General features: G+C 41.0%; 1 protein-coding gene across 6 annotated transcripts; it reads left to right on the top strand.

The window, feature by feature from the left end:
• Positions 1-16: 16 nt before the first annotated feature.
• Positions 17-18,412, top strand: KATNA1 (katanin catalytic subunit A1). Of its 6 annotated transcripts, none has more exons than XR_009818098.1 (14): positions 17-114; positions 593-713; positions 4,959-5,133; positions 5,865-6,022; positions 7,003-7,186; positions 8,711-8,832; positions 10,158-10,263; positions 10,597-10,755; positions 11,863-11,989; positions 13,515-13,649; positions 13,972-14,098; positions 14,485-14,592; positions 15,162-15,634; positions 18,072-18,156. XR_009818098.1 is itself a non-coding variant. In XM_061988969.1 (12 exons), the coding sequence occupies exons 3-12, from the start codon at positions 4,963-4,965 to the stop codon at positions 18,268-18,270; spliced, it is 1,488 nt and encodes a 495-aa protein (XP_061844953.1). In that variant the 5' UTR covers positions 17-114; positions 593-713; positions 4,959-4,962; the 3' UTR covers positions 18,271-18,412. The 6 variants fall into 6 exon arrangements, 3 of the variants coding, with proteins under 3 accessions (XP_061844953.1, XP_061844954.1, XP_061844955.1); XR_009818099.1 differs by having other exon boundaries at positions 14,485-14,625; XR_009818097.1 differs by having other exon boundaries at positions 14,485-15,634.
• The last annotated feature ends 1,360 nt before the right edge of the window (positions 18,413-19,772 follow it).

Genomic DNA, 19,772 nt, shown 5'->3' with positions numbered 1-19,772 from the left:
GGCAAGGTAGGGGGTGGGGTTATCGCCGCTGGAGAAGGAAGGGGGAGGAAGCTCAGCGTAGGGGTCCTGGCTGCGGAGAGTTGATGCCGCGGCGGTGCCGAGCCCTGGAGAGGAGTAAGTGAGAGCGAGTCGCGGTCCCTTCCCGTGTCGCGGCGGCCAGGCTGTCTGTGCGCGCCCCTCCCCTCACGGCGGGGACTGCGCTCTGCCCCCGCTCGGCCTGAGGCGTCGCCCCGCGTGGCGGGGTCCGGCCGGAGGGGACGCGGGTGCCGCTCCACCCGGGCCGGCTCTGCTGCCTCGGCTCAGGGCCCGAGCGCTGCTTTGGCGAGAGAGCGGCCGCGCTCGCTGTTCGTCTTGCACCGTGCTCATCTCATGTCGCTGCGGTAGCTTACGCGGGGTATCGCCGTCGAAAGGCTCCTGCCTGCAGGTGTATGGCTGCCGGGCACCCTGCCCCTGTGCGGGCTGCTCTGGGTGGGCACCACCTCAAACGCCCAACTTTGGTTCGTACTTTCTTTCCCTTCCACCTCCACCCTTTTTTTTTCTCCTTTTCCTTAATGAAGACAGTGTTTTGCAATGAGGATCATTTTCTCCCCAGAGAGAAGCAGAAGGCACCAGTACTAAGTATCTATTCTGCTGCAGAACCTTCTAAATTTTCCGAGAAACTTGCTATTTCAACGTTGACCTTGTTAAGAGTGTCGGCCCCCGTGGAACAGGGAGTAAGTAACACGATTTTTTTTAAAGTCTTCTGAAAGGCTTGACCTTGAAAACAGAGATACTCTGTTAGCAGATTATTTTACCTAGTGGTTTTTGATGTTTTTTTTTCTTTTCCATAAACAGCTAGGTATGCCTGTGTTCATGGTTGCTGGTAGTTTTGCTACCGTTACTGTTAAATACAAGTGGATGAGAACCAGTTTGTTTAGTATCCAATAAGTCTGGCAACTCTCCTATTTCCCAAGTAATTAACACAATCGCTTGTTGATTCCGAATGTTGCTAGGAGTGGATGTTATGAAGAAGAGTATGAAAGCTGGAACGGAGCTCGGAGGTGATGCGGACCACCATGTCATCAGTAAAAATTGATTCCTGAAAGCAATTACTTTGGAATTGTTTTCTCTTCTGGCTTACTGAGGGAACTGTCTGAATTTTACGTGGTTGCTTTGATGTCAGAGCCTGTATAGCAGGCTGAAATAATGGAAACATGCACACTCTGCCAATATTCTGGCTTAGTCCAGACTTTAAGGTTGAACTGAACGACTCTTCGGAAGTATTTTCCTTGTACGGCTTGTGCTGTTCTCTGTGTCAGCAGAGTAGGTGATGGGCACCCTTGTAGTAGCTGATCAATCCCAACTTTTAATATTCCCTTCCAACATCTGTATAGCGATCTCTTTTTTCATTTGTTAAAATAATGAAACAGGATGGATAACTTTTCAGTTATAGTTTCACAAATAATGTACGAAGGCGAGGAGAAATTACTTGTACTTGCTCCTTACGGTAGTTCCTTAAAGTCATTGTGGAAAACATGATCTGTCTCCATTGTTTTCTTGAGGGTGGTCAGGCTTTTGTCTTTACACGAAAATATAAAAGTAAGTTCTAAAACCCGATTCTCAAAAGTTGTAGATATCCTGAACCTGTATTCAATCCCTGCTGCTCTGGGCTGTTCCAAACTCCAGAAGTATTTTAAGGGCTTGGAGCAAATGATAAAATGTATTCTGTTGTTAGAGATGGGTTAATTTGATGGTTTTCTATTGTCTTAATTTCAGGAAAACATATATCCTCATAGCTAGTGTAGAGAGCGAGCGTTCTTACTCTGAAGTGTATGTGTTTGTATACATTGTGGAATTAAAACTGCAAGACCAAATGCTTAGCTTATTTTCCTTACGTCCTGTTTGCTATAAACTTTATGAGCTTGTTACTGTTTCAGTTGCTGTTGAAACGTAGATAAGGTACTGGACATGATTCACAGAAAGGTCATGGCTGATAAGTACAGCCTTGCTGCTTTGACATCCTGTTACGTGATAGTACTAAGTATTCATAAACACTTTATTAAGTGGTGCAGGATTAGTTATATGGGTTTGGGGTTTTTTTAGTTCCTTCAGATCTGGATTTGTGTTTGCTTGCACCTCTCCTGCGTGCTTCCTACAACCTACTCTGAGCTGCCATAGTCTACTGTGACTTTCTGCTGCAAAATGGTTTCAGATTAGTCCTCTAACTCTATTCTTTTTTCCCTGTATTAGAGCTGCTTCAGCACTTTCAGTTACAGGTGCACTAGGCTGATAGACTTGCATTAGTATATCAGCTCAGACACTGTATTCAAGTGGCAGCATCAGTGGTGTGTCCAGACAGAAGCAGAGCCAGCAGCTTTTTCTGCCCCACTTGTACACAACAGCCTTGTGTTCGGAAGCCACTTCAAGCTCTTCCCTTATGACTCAACGTGAAGTAACAAATTAAATTAGTTTTTCTAGTTTAAACTAAATTCTCTTGCATTTTCATTACCACTGATGAAACAGATAGATTCTTGGGGTTTCATTTGAATTGCTACTTTTGTTTATGTTGGAAGCATTATAATCTTAAGTGCGCACCCTTTTTTTCTCTCCTCCCTCCCCCATATGAAATGAGAGCTCATTCCTCTTCTGTTTCTTCTTTCTGTCCTTCCTTTCTCTGTCTTCTCTCATATGAAAAAAATCAGATTTTACTCTTTCATTATGTGCAATGCTGTCATTTCAGTCCCAAGCTTTCTTATCCTTCGGACTTAACCTCTGTAGCGGTTTTTTGATTCTTTTCTGTTTTTACATTTCTAGGTGAAAATTACAGGTTTTGGGTTTTTTCCTTTAAAGAGAATTGCTCTCCAGATCTATGACTTTTCTCCTTGTCTGAAAGTCTGCTTTCATTTTAGTAACTTGCTATTACTTGATTTTAAAACGTTTATTAGCGTCTTGCTCAACTTGTGATTTCAGTTGTGTTAGTCATCAGTTTGAGTTCTCAGGACAGGCAAACAGGTGTATCTGGTAGGATGAGCAGGAGTGGAAAAGCTTGCTCCTAAATATAGCAGGGAAAACTTTGGTAATATCTATGTGATGATCCATACAGCAGTTGGCAGACGTCTTGAGGGCTCTTTCTCTTGAGGTAAAAACCAACAAAACTTCTAAGTCAAACTATGTCTCCAAAGCCTAATTAGCTGGGGATAAGGTAGCCTTTGTAGTTGCTGGTCACATGAACTATATCAGCTTGTAGGCGTTGTGGCCAGCTCAACAAGTCTTTGACCAGAATGGGATTATACAGTGTAAGTTCTTATGATAGCAGGTTTCCAGACTCAGCTGTGTGGGTCCCTTCTGCATGGATGGGTACGGGCTGTCAGAGGCCTGTCTTCAGCTCTGCTGCTGCCAGAGTTTTGCTATTTGGACTGAAACTTTTCTCTGCAGCTATCTGTTTCAAGGGAAACTGGGGAAGGAAATGGAAGGAAGCAAAAAGAAGAGAATATTGACTCAGGAATGGATAAGCTGTGTGTCCATGCATAAAACTGCTTCAGAAGCAGACAGAAAAAGAAGTGGAAGCTGCAAAATGATTTATGTTCCTAGCAGCTCCTCTGTACAACGGGGAGCTAACGTTTTAGCAATAGATTGCCTGGTGTATGCAAAGTGGGGCTTCTGAAACCTCAGATAATGTGCCTGAATTTGACCCTGACCCAATCTTGAAATGTGTTCAGTCTTAAACCTGTTTATTGCGTGTGTGAGTTTAGTGCCTCTTACATTCTTTAAATAGTTGATCTGTATCGAGTAATGCTTCATCCTAGGGCTTAGCCAGAATTGCTCATCTGCAATTGCTTCTTACCAGTACTGGGTACAGGTACAGAAATGAGAGCAAGACGACTCTCTTGCAGGCATGTTTGTTTGCTCAATTTAATGCTTTCTCTAGGAAATTAGGAGGAGAGCGGGGAAATTCTTGATAGGTGAGAGAAAAAGTAGATGCAGTTGCAGGTATCTTAGAGAAGAAGTGGAGGGGATGTTTAAGTCATGGCGAAGAGCGTAAGACAAGTGCTCTCTGAACAGTGGTGACTGTAAAAAAGAAGTCTGCTGCTTCTCGTTGTTGTGTTTGTATAAATGGTGATTCTCTGTTACTCTAATATAAATGGGAAAATTCTGCTAATGCTACAAAGTTGAATTGGTCACAGTCCATGATGTTTGCTCCAAAAAAACCCCAACAAAACCACTGATGGGGAAGAGTAGCATGGTTTGAACAATACGTTATATACAGTGGATAGCTGCGCTTTAAACATTTAATTGTGGCCTTTCTTTACCTTTCAGTGATAGCTTAGCAGCCACATGTTTTTCAAGAGTTTCTTTGTAAGTGTAAAAATGAAAGAGATTGGAAGGTGCAAACTGGGCCCTAGAAGGAGGATGTTTGTTTCAAAGAAACGTTACATAAAACTGATGAAGTATAGAATCAAACAAAAGGGAAAATAGTGCTCTCCACAAGATAAAGTCAGACTGTTAAACTTACATGTGTGGAGTGTTAAGGCAAAAAAAAGAAGAAAAACTTTATGCATCTAGAAGAGAAGGGCTGTGTTTTATTCTTTGTTGTGGCTGTTTTTAAACCAGAGGCCATTATAGTATGGATGATGTTGTAGTGCTAACAGTAAAATACCAATTTATCTTACGATAGAATGAAGAGGGAAAGAGGGTACGCAGTTGTGGCTTGCAACAGTGCATGTTGCAATATCTGCTTGTACTGGATGTGCTTTTGATGGAATGATGGTTCTGTTGAAACACTTGTATGAAGAGTTTCATCTCTACTAATAGAGAAACAATTATCTTTGCATATGGATGTTATTCATTCTAGGACCTCTTTCTCACCAGAATGTTTTCAGCTTCTGTGTTTTGGTATGCCATGTGTGAAAATGGTTGCAAAGATTTATTCTGGTCCTGGGATTATCTTTTTTTTTTTTCCTTTTTTTTTCCTTTTTCAGCTTCATGTTGAACATGAGCCTTGTTATGATCAGTGAGAATGTAAAGCTGGCCCGTGAATATGCCTTGCTGGGAAATTATGACTCTGCGATGGTCTACTACCAGGGAGTCCTTGACCAAATGAATAAATACCTCTACTCTGTCAGAGATACCTATCTGCAACAGAAGTGGCAACAGGTAAATGGTACTTTTCTGGGACACTTTGAGGGGATAAGCATTGAAGTGGCAAAAAATTGCCTAACTGATGGTAAACAAAAGTATCACAATATTTGTACCATTCTTTTATAAAATATAGTGCTGTTATATATAGGCTTTTTTGTTACTAAATAGACTTATTTAAGTCTTTGTGGTTTCTTCGCATGACAATGACAAAACAGATAATGGAACACAGCCCTGGGGAGCCACTGCACTGTCTGGCTTGTCAGCTTCTTTCTGATGAGTACCCATGTAGTACCAGGGGGGTTTTTTTAGGCTACTATCATTTTGAACAGTCTTATTTCCCTCTCAGTGTTTTACTAGAGTGCCTTAGATCCTTCATAGAAACTGAGTTGTGGCCAAAAGGTTTGTTTATCCGTAACACAAGCCATCCATTTTTTTCACTGACATTCAGTCTATTAAGTTGTGCTCTTTTTTGTCACGCTCATTTAATACACAAAATCTGTCAAATGTCTCTTTGGTGTTAAATCCCTCATCATATTTAAAGAATCAAAAAAAAAAAAGCTAATTTGAAGGCAGAAAAACCTTCTCAATATCTGACGTGTTATTCTCGTCTGTTGAAGCAGAATCAGTCAGCTTGTGAAACCTTGTGGAAATCCACCCAGGTGTTCCATGGGCTTGATCAGAGGACTGTCACAAACTTATTTGCTATGTGCTTAATCTACCTTTCCCTTTTTTTTTCTTTAAATCAGGTTTGGCAGGAGATTAGTGTGGAAGCTAAGCATGTGAAAGATATAATGAAAACACTAGAGAGTTTTAAACTAGATAGTACTCCACTGAAAGCTTCACAACAAGAATTACCAGCTCATGATGCGGAAGTCTGGTCTTTGCCAGTACCTGCTGAACGTAGGTAAGAGGAAGCCTGAAGACCTTTGTTAACATGTACTGGGGGCTATTCCTGTGTAACTTTTGTTCTGGAACATAGACAGGTAACACTTACCAGCAGCTTGCCACTGTTCATGGTGAAGGAGATGCCACTTTGAGGCAGCCTACTTAAGAATGTTCTTCTGACTTAAGATAAACCTTAAAAGGAAAGGCTGCGGGAACTGGGGCTGTTTAGAAAAGAGGAGACTGAGGGGAGATCTTATTAATATTTACAAATATCTAAAGGATGGGTGTCATTAGGTTGGGACATCCCTTTTTTCTGTAGTAGCTAGCAACAGGACAAGGGGTAATGGGATGAAGCTGGAACACAAAAAGTTCCACTTAAACATAAGAAAAAACTATTTCACTGTGAGGGTGAGGGAGCCCTGGCACAGGCTGCCCAGAGGGGTTGTGGAGTCTCCTTCCTTGGAGGTCTTCAAGACCCGCCTGGCCATGTTCCTATGCGACCTGATCTAGGTGAACCTGCTTCTGCAGGGGGGTTTGACTAGATGATCTCTGAAGGTCCCTTCCAACCCCTACCATTCTATGATTCAAACCACTAATGGCCTCATATACACAGTTTCTTTCCTGAGAAGTGAAAATAAGATGGTCATCCCCAAGAAGCCTTTACATTTCTCGAGTAGAAGAGTGAGGACAATTGTGATAAGGAGAAAATGGGACGAGGGGGAAGGTGTCTGTGTTTTTCTAAGCTCTGTAAATCTAGAATTACTTTTATTAATTAAATATACAAACCAAGAAACTTGTTTTAAGCAAATGAGCCCCAAGCTTTTGGCAAATGGAAAATGGATTTTTAGTGACTGGCTAAAATATGTCTGGCCTGTTTCTGACATACAGATTTTTCACTCGAGCAGAATGGCTTTTCAATTTGTAACCACTTGATTTGGTTATGTAGTGCTCACCAGTGACTTTACACTGAGGCTTTTTGCATATGTTACAACTAATTAGACCTTCGCCAGGACCCAGGAAACGTCAGTCTGCTCAGTGCAGTGATTGTAGAAGCCACAATAACCGCATAAACCCAACTGTCAGAGGCCCTCACCGTCCATCCTCTCGCAATCCCAATGACAAAGGAAAGGCGGTCCGCAGCCGGGAAAAAAAGGATCAGCAAAATAAAGGAAAAGAGGAAAAGGTAAGCTTGCAGCTAACTTCATGAAGTTGAGAAACTTGATCTTGATTCCTTAATATCAGGTGTATTATAAAATTAGATGCCTGGAAAATGTTTCTTCTGTTCAAGTCCGTGTGCTGATTTGAGTCTCAGTTTTATGGACAGTCCTAGTTACGGATTAATTAAAATGAACAACCAACAAACAATAAAACAACCAAAGCATGATCTGGACATATTTACTGCAACTTGGAGATTATACCAGTGAATTACTGAAACTGAGCCTGAGAGAGCTCACTCAAATAGGATGACTTTATGGGTTTTTTCATTGCTTTCATATATTTTAGACTGAGGTTGACTTGCCTGTTCGAAAGCATTTCAAGATTTATTTGATCTTAAAAGGAGACTGTTATTTACTCTTTTGTTGAGATCTGGTATTAGTTACAGACACTTTTCAGTTTAAAACAACCAAAAACCGAGCAGGCCTGATGAGAGAGAATGAGCTATGTTCTGTTCTTTGCAGAATGTTTTCATTTTTGCTTGTGCTCTGGTCTCTAGATTTAGCTGATGACCAGAGTAAGAGATCATACTGAAGACACTGAAGTCATAGTTTTCCAGAATCTGAGTTAATGAAATATCCATGTAATATTTTTTTAGCTTCAGCAACCTTATGCTTTGGCAAGGTGTCATGGCCTGTGGAAACAGCTAAACAATTCCACTCTTGTCGTTTATACTATGTAAGCTGCCAGTCTTATTGAGAGCTAAATTACATTGTCTTTGAGTGGTAATCCTCTCTTGCTAAGGATATACACACATAGAGATAAGATAGGTCTTTTTTTCTTCTTTACAATTGTTCAGTCATCACCAGTGCTTCCTATTAATTGTATAAAACCCAGGGTACGTCTAGTGTATTTTGTTTCTTTTCAGTTGCATGGTCTCTGCTGTTTGAGCCCATTCAACCATGTACCAGCTTTGCTTCTGTTCTACTGCAGAGCTGCTTCTCTGCTTTTCTTGACCATGCTTACGTATCAGTCAATTAGCTTTTTTACTTCTGTGATCTTCCTGCAGATCACTTTTGCTCATCCTACCTCTGGAAGTCTTGCTTATTTTTTTTTTCCCCGTACATATGGTGTATTTGACACAGGATTTGAAATGCTGGAGCTCAATGTGACACTTTCTGATGCAGTCTCACATGTAATTCCTCCCCCTACCAGCTGCTGTCTCAAATAGTTTTTTATTTCTCTGGGAGAAGAGACAAATGCTGCTGGACTGGATAGGTGTGCACAGTTTTGATTACCTACTAATGCAAAGAAACTGCATCAGTGCAACATGTTGGCTTTGGGAAGAAGGAAATGGGACCAGTGCCACACAGAATCCTGGATGCACCACACAGATCGTGCAGTGCAGCAGTAATGTGGATGCTTGGGAATTTTCATACTGGTTTATGTTGCTGCCTTCTAGAAATGTGTTGCTATTGTGGATATGTTCTAACGATCCATTAGTAACACAGCCGTTGTTATATATTCATGCTGTTGTATCCTTTACATGTAGAACAAATCCACATGTGAGATTTCAGAGTCTGAGCCAAAGAAATTTGATGGTACTGGATATGATAAAGATTTAGTAGAAGCTTTGGAAAGAGATATAATTTCTCAGAATCCCAACATTCGATGGTAAGTTTGAATACTGCTGACAGTCTTCGAGTTGTTTCTTTTTCCCCTCAAACAATATTATAAGAATTAAATATTTTAGCATATGCTTACATACAAGAAGTAACTACAGGAGTTTTTTACTTATTTAATGGGTAACTATTTTTTTTTTCCCCACCTGTGGATTCATAGACTAGTTTGGGTTGGAAAAGACCTTTGAAGATCAGCTAGTTCAACCCCCTGCCATGAGCAGGAACATCTCTCCCTGGATCAGGTTGCTCAAAGCCCCATCCAACCTGACTATGCAAAGCTTCTCAGGCTTTTCTGAGAGTCCTCAAATCAATTCTTGAGGTACTCCTTTGCAATGTATGAGATTCTATTGTCTGTCAATGTCTCTTCATTTAAAAACCTGTTTTGCTACCCAGGGGTATGCTAAGATAGAAAACCAATTGACAAAGAAGTTATGTCAATATTGGAACCCTTTGAAATCTTAATGGACATGATGTGACTGGCAGTATAAAATATAAATGTGTGCCAGCACCTTTACATAAATGTGTTAAATATTAAACCTTGCACAAAGGTTGTCTTGTGTTAGAAATGTTTCCAAGCTTAGGTGGTTTTGCGAGGACTAAATGAGCAGAAATCTTCTGGCAGATAAAGTAGGGTTTTAAAAATCCCACAAACAACTTCCTATGTATGCAACTGACATGTATTTCAGTTGAATGTGTTAATATGTTTCAGTTTTTGTATTGAATCTTAAATTACAACTTCAGTTTTGAAACTAGTTCTCCACATGGATATGTTTTGAAACCAAAGTATTACTTGGGCACATGCTGGTAAGTGGCATGCCCTGAGAGTTACCCTCGGGAAATAAGACCTATCTATAAGGAGTCTAAGAATGAACATATTCGTAACTGAAAAGAATTCTAAACATTCTTTTTAATTTGGCCCCATTTACAAGGCTTCAGTGAATTGTTCTTGTAAGGATGAATGGTGATATTGAAATTCCGGGGTCAATCGACCTCCCGGCAGAAGGAGAAGACGTCATCTGTAACTAGCCTAAGTTTAACCAGTTTGCCTTATGCTGCTTATCCTTAATGTAAATAAGAATGATGACGTTCTAGTGAAATGGTAATGTATCTCTTTGCTTTTGCATCCAGCTGGAATCTGCCAGATGTCAACAGCAGCTGTTGTAGGCTTTTGCCATTAGAACACAATAAGTTCAACTTGTTCTGAATTATGGAAGAGCTGTAAAATAGCAATAATTTTCATTGCATGTGGTTTTGGGCTGTGGACTGATTCTTTTGCAGCATGTCTGAATCTGTCATCAACTTTCTCTTTCTTGTCAGGGATGACATTGCTGATTTAGTAGAAGCCAAAAAGCTGCTTAAGGAAGCTGTAGTTTTACCAATGTGGATGCCGGAGTTTTTTAAGGGAATTAGAAGACCATGGAAGGTATGAAAAAATCTGATCCTGTGATCATAAGTAGGATTCTGAGATTGGATCTTGGCGGAACAAGAAATTTCAGGTGTCTTACACTTTATATAAACTCTTTCCACTTATAATAACAAAATTTATGGTAAATAGTACTAACAAAACAAAGATGTCAGCCAGATAAATACATTGTCTTCAGCTGTATTGTTTCAAGTAAGCAGTAGTAATTACTTAGCTTTGAATAACTTTTCAAGGGAAAGTTTACATCTAGAATTTTAATATTACACCGTTAATCAAACTCTGAAATTGTGTTCCGATTCTTGCCTTAAAAGCGGTTCTTTTTCACTTCAATAGGGTGTGCTGATGGTTGGTCCTCCTGGCACTGGAAAGACCCTCCTGGCAAAAGCTGTAGCCACTGAATGCAAGACTACTTTTTTCAATGTTTCTTCTTCCACACTTACCTCTAAGTACAGAGGAGAATCTGAGAAACTTGTTCGTCTACTGTTTGAAATGGTGATTGAAGTTTCTGCACATAAATAGTGAGATAATGAAGTAAAATATTTCTGGAATAGTGAAACCTTGCCAAGGTTTCTAACTCATAGCATACATAAACAGCTCTTCAAGCTTCAAACCCTTTGGGATCTTTTGATTTGGCCGTATACATTCAAGATCTGGTTATGCCTAAATAGCTTTATAAAACCTGAAAGACGAGACCTTCTATTTTCAGGGTTAGCTCGTTAAATTAGAGGTAACTCACTATAACCTGATGAATGCTCTAAAACATACTTGAATGTAAAACTGGAGATGGAATCTAGTTGTTTTCTGGGTGAGAGCCCTGCTTATGCTGTGCGTGGTTTTTGTGGTTAATTGTTTTTTGTTTGTGTTTAAAGTAAGTGGATTTCCAGACTGTAATTGGCTTCAGAATACATAACACTTGAAATTTGCTCAGAATATGTAAGGTTTTTTACTGTTACCAGGCTTGCATGTGGTGTTTGCTAGGGTGCTGAAGGGGGCAGCAGAGCTGCTGTTACAGTAGTCTGGAAAGTCAGGAAAGAAAAGACATTTTGCAGTGTAGTTTGATGTTATGAAATGAGTTAATATCGGATCTATCAGTCAAAAATATATATACATGACAGAGAGCATCTCAACTTCTGGAGGACAATAGCTGTTGTTATCGCAGATCCTCGTCTTGACCTGTTTTGTTTGGGGAAAGGTGAGAGTTTTGCGGTTGACCTGTCTCTCGAACATATCGTGGTGTCCTAACTTTATGTTCATCCTAGCTTTAGCTGAGCTCTAATTCAAACATTCCATGACTTTCCCAGTTGTGTTATTCCTAATATGTAAAACTGCCTTTAGTTTATTAAACATATTTTCTGTTTATAGCCCTGACAATTAGAGGATGCTGCCAGAAACTGTTCTGCTCAAACGTTACTAATGAATGCACAGCTGCTCTACAGCTGTGTCAATGGTCAGAGAGAGGGAAGGTTGGGTATTGTTTGACACTTAGGAGCTGATTCGTTGAGGTAAACATGTCTGTTACTTGGCACTGAATGTGCTGCTACTTCTTAAATCTGAGTAGACAGCCATTTCAGTTTCTGCTTTATCTTTTGCTTTCTTTAGGCTCGATTTTATGCCCCGACAACTATATTTATTGATGAGATTGACTCTATCTGTAGTCGCAGGGGAACATCGGAGGAGCACGAAGCCAGCCGGCGGGTGAAAGCAGAGCTGCTTGTCCAAATGGATGGTAAATAGCCCCATCACTGGCAAGAGCTGGCTCAGGAGGAACTTGAAGGAGAAAAGAAAAAATCAAAACTTCATTCTTCACAAACAATTTCTTTGAAAGCCTTACATAAAATTGGGGTAAAAAGATACAGAGTACATTATTCCAAGTGTCAGTGTGGAAGGAAAAAAAATACCATTTACTCATCAATCTTTCAGCATCTGAGCAGTGGCCTTATGTTACTGAATCGGAATAATGAAGACTCAGTGGAAAACATGGGATTTCAAAGCTGCAGAGGGAAAAAAAGTATTGAATGCTCATTGCAGTCTTTACCTAGTATATCACTTCTTCAAAACCAAGTAAAAACTGGTTCAAAAGAACTGTTACCTGTTTATGTTTAAACTTCAAAGGCAATCATTACACTTCTTTGGGATCTCTTTCCCCCCCTGAAGATATAAATTAAAAATGAAGGCAATTTTTTATAAGAGTGGCTGTGAGAATTTCTAAACACTGACTTCATTGCAGCTATTTGGTTAATATTTCCCAAATCAAGGAGCTTTACAAGTAGGTAGCACTGCAAAGCTAGAGGCATCCTTTTTATACTCTGGTGAGCAGGAGGAAGGAAAGGAGCAACTGAGAAAGGCTAATCTATGGAGTAATTTGTGATAGAATTCCATGTGTCAGAAGATTTGTCTGTTTATTTCTGATTCTCTGATGTTGATACCCTTTTAATGTTTGACTTGAAATAGCAGCAGAGGTATAATAATGCTCTCATAACTCAAGGATGTACACAAGCTAATTTTATTAACAACTGTTTGAAGTTCTTTTACCTGAGTGTTCATAAATAGTGTTTTATATGCAAATTTTCAGGCAGACTAGGTACAATAGCTGTTCCACAGCCCAGTCCTAGGATTAAAAGCAAAACCAGTAAAAGCAGAGAGCAGCAAGTTGAATGAAATTAACTTCTTCATATAGCAGCCATTTCACAGTAGTTCAGGGACTGAGGTATTCTCTCTGCCTCTGAGAAGCTGTGATTCAGCCCACCAAATGTAAACATCCACTTCAGCAGTTCATAAGAGTCCACTTGCCTATGTGAAACAGTTGGCCTGAATTCAGAAGTGAAGAAACATTATAGGGAAGTAATGCTGCTTTTGTGTGGGTCTTAGTGAACGCTGTTGAGGGAGGGGAGGTGTGTCTGGTTTTGGTGTGGTGGCAGTTTTGGGGGGTTCTTTTGTTTTTCCTCAGGTGTTGTTGCAGGGCATCAATGTGAAAATTCAAATAGTAACGGCAGAAATACAAACAACCCTGCTGTAAAACTGTTCCAGTTGTGATGAAGGAACTTCCTCATCTGAATTAAACAGTCTCCAGTTTTGCTTGCAGGCTGTTATATAGATAAAAAAGTGAACTCTGTTGCACTTAGTGCACTTGGAGTCATTCAGGTGCAATAGAGAAGCTGCTTCAGTGTTATAGAATTGTGGATGTTATTCTCTCCATAGGTGGGATTTCACAAAACATATATACATTTTATATCCTCTTTTCTCCAATGCAGGTGTTGGAGGGGCTACTGAAAATGATGATCCTTCCAAGATGGTCATGGTACTTGCTGCTACTAATTTTCCTTGGGACATTGACGAAGCCCTAAGACGGAGGCTAGAAAAGAGAATTTACATTCCGTTGCCATCAGGTACGAAGACTTGGAGAAAGGAGTGGTTGAAAAGACTGAAATCTCAACTTTATCAATATTCCTTTACTTTTGATCACCTGGTATAAAAATCTAATTGATACAAAAAATGGAATTGATGATACAATTCATCCAATTGATAAAAAAATCTAATTGACACATATGCAAATTCATTTATGAATTCAGGACTAGGTTAAATCTAAACATTGAACCTTTGTAGCAAGTGCAGTGTCCTTTTTCTCAGTCTTCTCTCTTACTCTTTGTAAATTCATTATTTTCTCCAGAATGCAAATTGTACAAACTCAACTTTCTATTCTCTGGTTAGCAAAAGGTAGAGAGGAACTCCTAAGAATAAATCTACGAGAGCTGGAACTGGCTGATGATGTTGACCTTGCAAATATAGCTGAGAAAATGGAGGGTTACTCAGGTGCAGACATCACCAACGTATGCAGGTACGTTACATGGCATCATTATGCAGTATTTTACCTACATGGCCACTTACCTGTAGGTTTCCATGTGATCCTCCATCCCCCTCTTCTCCTCAGTACAGTTTGCATGCAGCCACTCATGGGCCTATTCCGTAACTCAGATTCCTGAAACAATCCACTAAAAATACCTTCTAACCCTTCCCCCAGTCTTTTCTTTCAAAAATTGAGAGGGAAGGAAAGGAATGATCTTTTAAGAGACTTAATATCAGTCATTTGGTTTGCATCTGAAGACCTGTGCTGCCACAGCTGCAGCAGCAGGGAATTGTGGAATCAGCAGTGAAGGACAAAGAGCTGAAACTTCTGAAGATGCTGTTGTCACCTAATAAGCCCCTGTGTAACTGTGGTTTCAGGACTTGGAGGTAGCAGGGAAGTGTAGCAGTGCAAGGCTTTTGCTCCTAGGAGTTTGGAGGCTCCATACTATTTCCTGAGCAAACTCTACGCAGTGTCGGAAAAGGATGGTATGTTAGTTGTTCTGCATCAGTGTTGTGCAGGTTTGTGTCATTCATAGGTCTGTGAGTTGAATTTGTGGTGGTGTTTTCTCAGTCTTGGTGTTGGTTATGCTTTGAAAGGAGTTTGTGCTAAGAAGTTCATCTTCTATGAACAGAGTTTACCTGGCCTGCTGCTTTGCTCATTTTAGAGGCAGTTTGTCTCCTCCAGTCTGTTCAGTGTTCATTATTTGTAACTCATTTCATATGGGATCCCAATACACCTGTTTTTTTAAAGACAGAATACCTGTAACATTTTTCAATGAATTTCATATCTATAAATGTACATGCACACTGTTGCTTTGTATTTTCAATCAAAGTGCATTTGTACAAATACTATTAAAGAAAAAAACCAAAAGCAAGCAAACAAACAAAAAAAAACCCACAAAGAAACCCGAGTGTTTCATTTGTGGCAGTTTCCGTAGAGATGACTGAGATGATAGCAACCAAAAATCCAGAAAAACTGGGATTTGGATGTACATTATGTGAAATTATAAAAAGTACTCCTATTAGCCTGTGTTTTTACACTTTAATGCTGTCAGGAAAAACAGATCAGACGTGATTTTGGAGAGGAACAACCCCATGCACCAGTACAGCCTGGGGACTGACCTGCTGGAGAGCAGCTCTGCAGAGAGAGACCTGGGAGTGCTGGCTGACAATAAACTAACCATGAGCCAGCAATGTGCCCTCGTGGCCAAGAAGGCCAATGGCATCTTCGGATGCATCAAGAAGAATGTGGCCAGTAGGTTGGAGGAGGTTCTCCTCCCTCTACTCTATGCTGGTGAGGCCTCGTCTGGAGTCCTGTGTTCAGTTCTGGGCTCTCCACTTCAAGAGTGATAAAGAACTCCTGGAGAGAGTCCAGTACAAGGCCACCAAGACGATTAGGGGACTTGGAGCATCTCTCATGAGGAACAGCTGTGGAATCTGAGGCCGTTTAGCCTGGAGAAAAGATGACTGAGGGGAGGACCTCATTAACCCTTACAAGTACTTAAAGGGTGGATGTCAGAAGGATGGGGTGAGTCTTTTTTTTCCTGTTGAATCCAGTAACAAGACAAGTACTAATGGACATATGCTGGAATACAAAAAGTTCCACTTAAGGAAAAAACTTCTTTTCTGGGAGGGTGAAGCACAGGCTGCCCAGGGAGGGTGTGAGGTCTTCTTCTCTGCAGGTTTCCAAACCCACCTGGATGTGTTCCTGTGTGAGCTGATCTAGGTAAACCTGCTTTAGCAGTGGCTTGGACTAGATGATCTCTAGAGGTCCCTTCCAACTCCAGTCATTCTGTGATTGTTTCATTTCCATTGAGGCAAAAGACATGGCTGATTGAAAAGTGTTTTTGTATGGTTCACAGTATATAAGCAAAGTAAAGTTCATAGTTGTGGACTATTAACAGTCCTTGCTAATGACACAAGCAAAACTTAAAAAAAAGTGAGCTCAGAACTCTGCTTTGCTCAAATTATTCTCCTACCTTAATGAAGTTGAGGTGATATCCAGATTTTGCTGAGTCTGAGTGAAAACCAGAGATGTCAGTACAGTTCCTAACAGTCAGCTTATAACTGGGATATGAGGGATATGGTTTAGTTTAGTGATGGACTTTGGCAGTGGGAGGTTAGTGGTTGGACTGAATGATCTTAAAGGTCTTTTCCAACTGTAATGATTCTATGATTCTTAACTATGGAAAACAAAGGTGAGTGTCAGGAGGTTGGGACATCCCTTTTTTCTGTAGTAGCTAGCAGCAGGACAAGGGGTAATGGGATGAAGCTGGAACACAAAAAGTTCCATTAAAACATAAGAAAAAACTATTTCAGTGTGAGGGTGAGGGAGCCCTGGCACAGGCTGCCCAGAGGGGTTGTGGAGGCTCCTTCCTTGGAGGTCTTCAAGACCCACCTGGACATGTTCCTATGCGACCTGATCTAGGTGAACCTGCTTCTGCAGGGGGGTTGGACTAGATGATCTCTGAAGGTCCCTTCCAACCCCTACCATTCTATGATTTCCTGACTGTCTTTTTAAAAATAATCTAAATTGCATATCAGAGGTGAGTATGACCTGCCTTGGCATCATTGATTTGAGCAGGTTATGGAGGTGGGACAGCCTTTGGAAGGGAACTGACCCCTGCTGCCTGTCCTGTGGGTGGCAGCTAACTCTTCGAATACAGCTCCCGTGCTTCTGTAGACACCTGGCCTGTGTTTGAGAAAGCCCCAAGAGCTGATGCCTGCCAGTAAAAGGACTTTACAGAAGAAAGGGGTGGCAGCTGCACTTGAATTTTATAGGGGTGTGGAGGTGTTGGCGGGTCGTTGTTCTTTTATTTGTTCAGTTATTTGGATTGATTTTGTTGGTTTTGGTTGGGGTTTTTTTGTAAGCTGCTTTCTGGAGGCAAATTAGATGTCTGAGATCTTCCCCCACACACACACCCTTTGTGAACATTGGCTTGTGGTTCACAAATGATGCTATAACAGCAGAACATGGTGATCTTTGAGTAAGATGGAGTTAAACAAGGCAATTTTGAGGGTTTGTGCTGAGATTCTAGTTATTGTATTATGCATTCTAATTGCTCACAGTTACTAAATTTCTTAAGTCTGAGAGTTACAGTTTCCTATTGAGGTGGGGTGTTAGAACTGAAACAGAATATGCTGAAACTATCTTTCAGAATCCTCCTAGAAGACAGTAAGTTCTTCTTTCTTTGGATTCTCACCTAGGATGTGATACACTGTTGTGATATCACCAGGGTTACCCTTCCATTTTACTCCTAGACAAAATAAGTAGCATTTTCTTCTTAACATAAGCTACGTGATTTGGGAGGAACTTCAGTGTTGCAGAGTTTTCTGTTTATTACTTCACCAACTCATCACCTGCTGCTACTGATATTACTGTTGGAAATCCAAATGCCATCAAACTTCATGCAGCAAGAAAATGCTGCACTTGAGAAGATACTTAATGCTTCTTGCGGCCAGAAGCTTGAAGAGGTTGATTTTGTAGTTTAACATTTAGCTGTGAATGTATAGGTTGGAGTCAGATACCGTTGAGCCCTCTGTCTTTGAAGTGGGATTCCTACTTGGACCAGGAAACACTCAAAATATTCCAGCCGTTTGTCCTGTACGCAGGAGGGAGTGAAAGCGTTACTTTGCCTTGTTCCTGTTTGAAAGTAGAATGAAGAGGAAGTACATGCCAGGCACGCAGTGGAATGTATAAACCAGTTAGTCTTCACTACGTTTCCCTCCCCTGTGAAGAGCAGCTATTCCGTGATCCACTGAGGATAAATCCACGTTTATCAAATGTGGATAGCGTGGTATTGCAGTTTGTACAAGCCCTTGGAGATCTTCCCTTAAAAGTTTACAATTCTTTATTGTGTCTTTTTGAAGGCAGCAGCTTAACTGGGATGCTATGGTGAGCCTTTCAAACAGCTGAACTTGCCGTCCTGCATTGAGTAACTTTCCTTTTTCCGCATCCTTTGTAGAGATGCGTCGCTGATGGCCATGAGGAGGCGTATTGAGGGCTTGACGCCAGAAGAAATAAGAAATCTTTCCCGAGATGAGATGCACATGCCAACAACCATGGAAGACTTTGAAATAGCTTTGAAGAAAGTTTCTAAATCTGTATCTGCTGCAGACATTGAGAAATACGAGAAATGGATAGTCGAATTTGGATCATGCTGAGTTGTCTTAGCTGGAAGAAGCCACTTCACGTCTTAAAACAGCCTTAGAAGTACTAAGTAGTGTGTGGGTGCACTGTGTGCTCTTTTTAACTTTTGTAATTTAAGAACAACAGATGTCTAAATAAATTTTTTTTAAAATGCAAGTTCTGTCCAGCTCTCTTGGAACCAGCTGAAAAGCTACCTGCTTTTCTCAAAGGTGAAAGATACTGATGGGATCTGCTTTGATCATCAGGATTTTCAAATGACTGAAATTTTATACTAGATCTCTTGCAGCAGAGGGCTTACTCTTGACAGCTAGCTGTTGCAGCCAAAATAAAACCCCCAAACTAGCCCTGCTAAATGAGAAGGGAGGCTGAAAACTGGCAAACGAGACAAAGAAGATGCAGTTATATAGATGGTTTTGCTGGCTGATCATACAGGATTCTACTCTTAACCTGTTTCTAAGGTCTTAATGAAGAACCTATACAGAGGTTGAGGTTTAGAACAGCAACCTTTGTGCCAGTGGCAGTGAATAGAGTAGGATCATCGCTAGTTTTATGAAGAGATACTAAAACACAACCAGGCGTTCTGTGCAGCCAGCCGTGATGCAGAGGTATGCGTGGTCTCCTAAGCCTGAGAGTAAGCAAAAGCTTTCATTCTGAAATATGTTTTAGTTCCTTAACTGTGTGATACCGGAAGCTTCAGGACTCGAGGCTGGTAGGTTGGGCCCTGGTTTACACCACACATGGTAAGGCTGTTCTGGTAAGGCAGTGTGTGCGTTGTTACCTTTGCACTCAGCTGATGTTGAGTCATAACCCTGACAGTACAGCTCATATAAAATCTAAATTCTTTTTACCTGACAAGTGGAATGTAGCAGCAGCTCCCTGAGAATGGTTCTGCAGTAACTGTTTAGGTCAGAATTTTAGATTTGGTCCCACAGTGGTCATTGTAACTGAACCATCTATTGTTTCTGTCCGTCTCCTAGGATTTTGGAAACACTTCTTCCTGCTAGCTCATCTTAGAGTAACTGTCTGTAGTTCTGCCTACAGCTAAACTTCATGCTTTTTCATGAATCAGATGTGTCTGGGCTTATTTCAGCTGGTAGACGAGTGCTGTGTGAAGCTGGCTGTGGAATTCCTGCTCATGTCCCTTCAGATACTGCAAGGCAGATGGGAAGGACAAATAATAACAACTTGCAGTCTGAGTGGAAAGCAAACAGCTCCCAGGTACATTGTTGTGTAAATGCCGTTACTGTGAACATCTCATTTGTGTACCTGAAGTTGGGCATCGTGTCGTGAGTGACAGCTGCACAGGCTGAGAAGGGACTTGCAGCAGTGCCAGTGATGAGACACGCCAGGAGGACACCAAGGTGCAGATCCTGTTGGGAGCTCCTGAATCCCTGGGTGGACCTGGCATGGTCAAAGCCAGAAATGAAGGCAGGAAGCTCGGGTGAGTATAAAAGTGTGCACGTTTACTGGCTTCCATCTCCAGACTGGAGAAGGAAGAGTGGCCGGATGTGTGAGT

This window comes from Colius striatus, chromosome 2, assembly GCF_028858725.1.
Source record: "Colius striatus isolate bColStr4 chromosome 2, bColStr4.1.hap1, whole genome shotgun sequence".
NCBI classification, from domain to species: Eukaryota; Metazoa; Chordata; class Aves; order Coliiformes; family Coliidae; genus Colius; species Colius striatus.
This window is presented reverse-complemented; position numbering and strand designations above follow the sequence as displayed.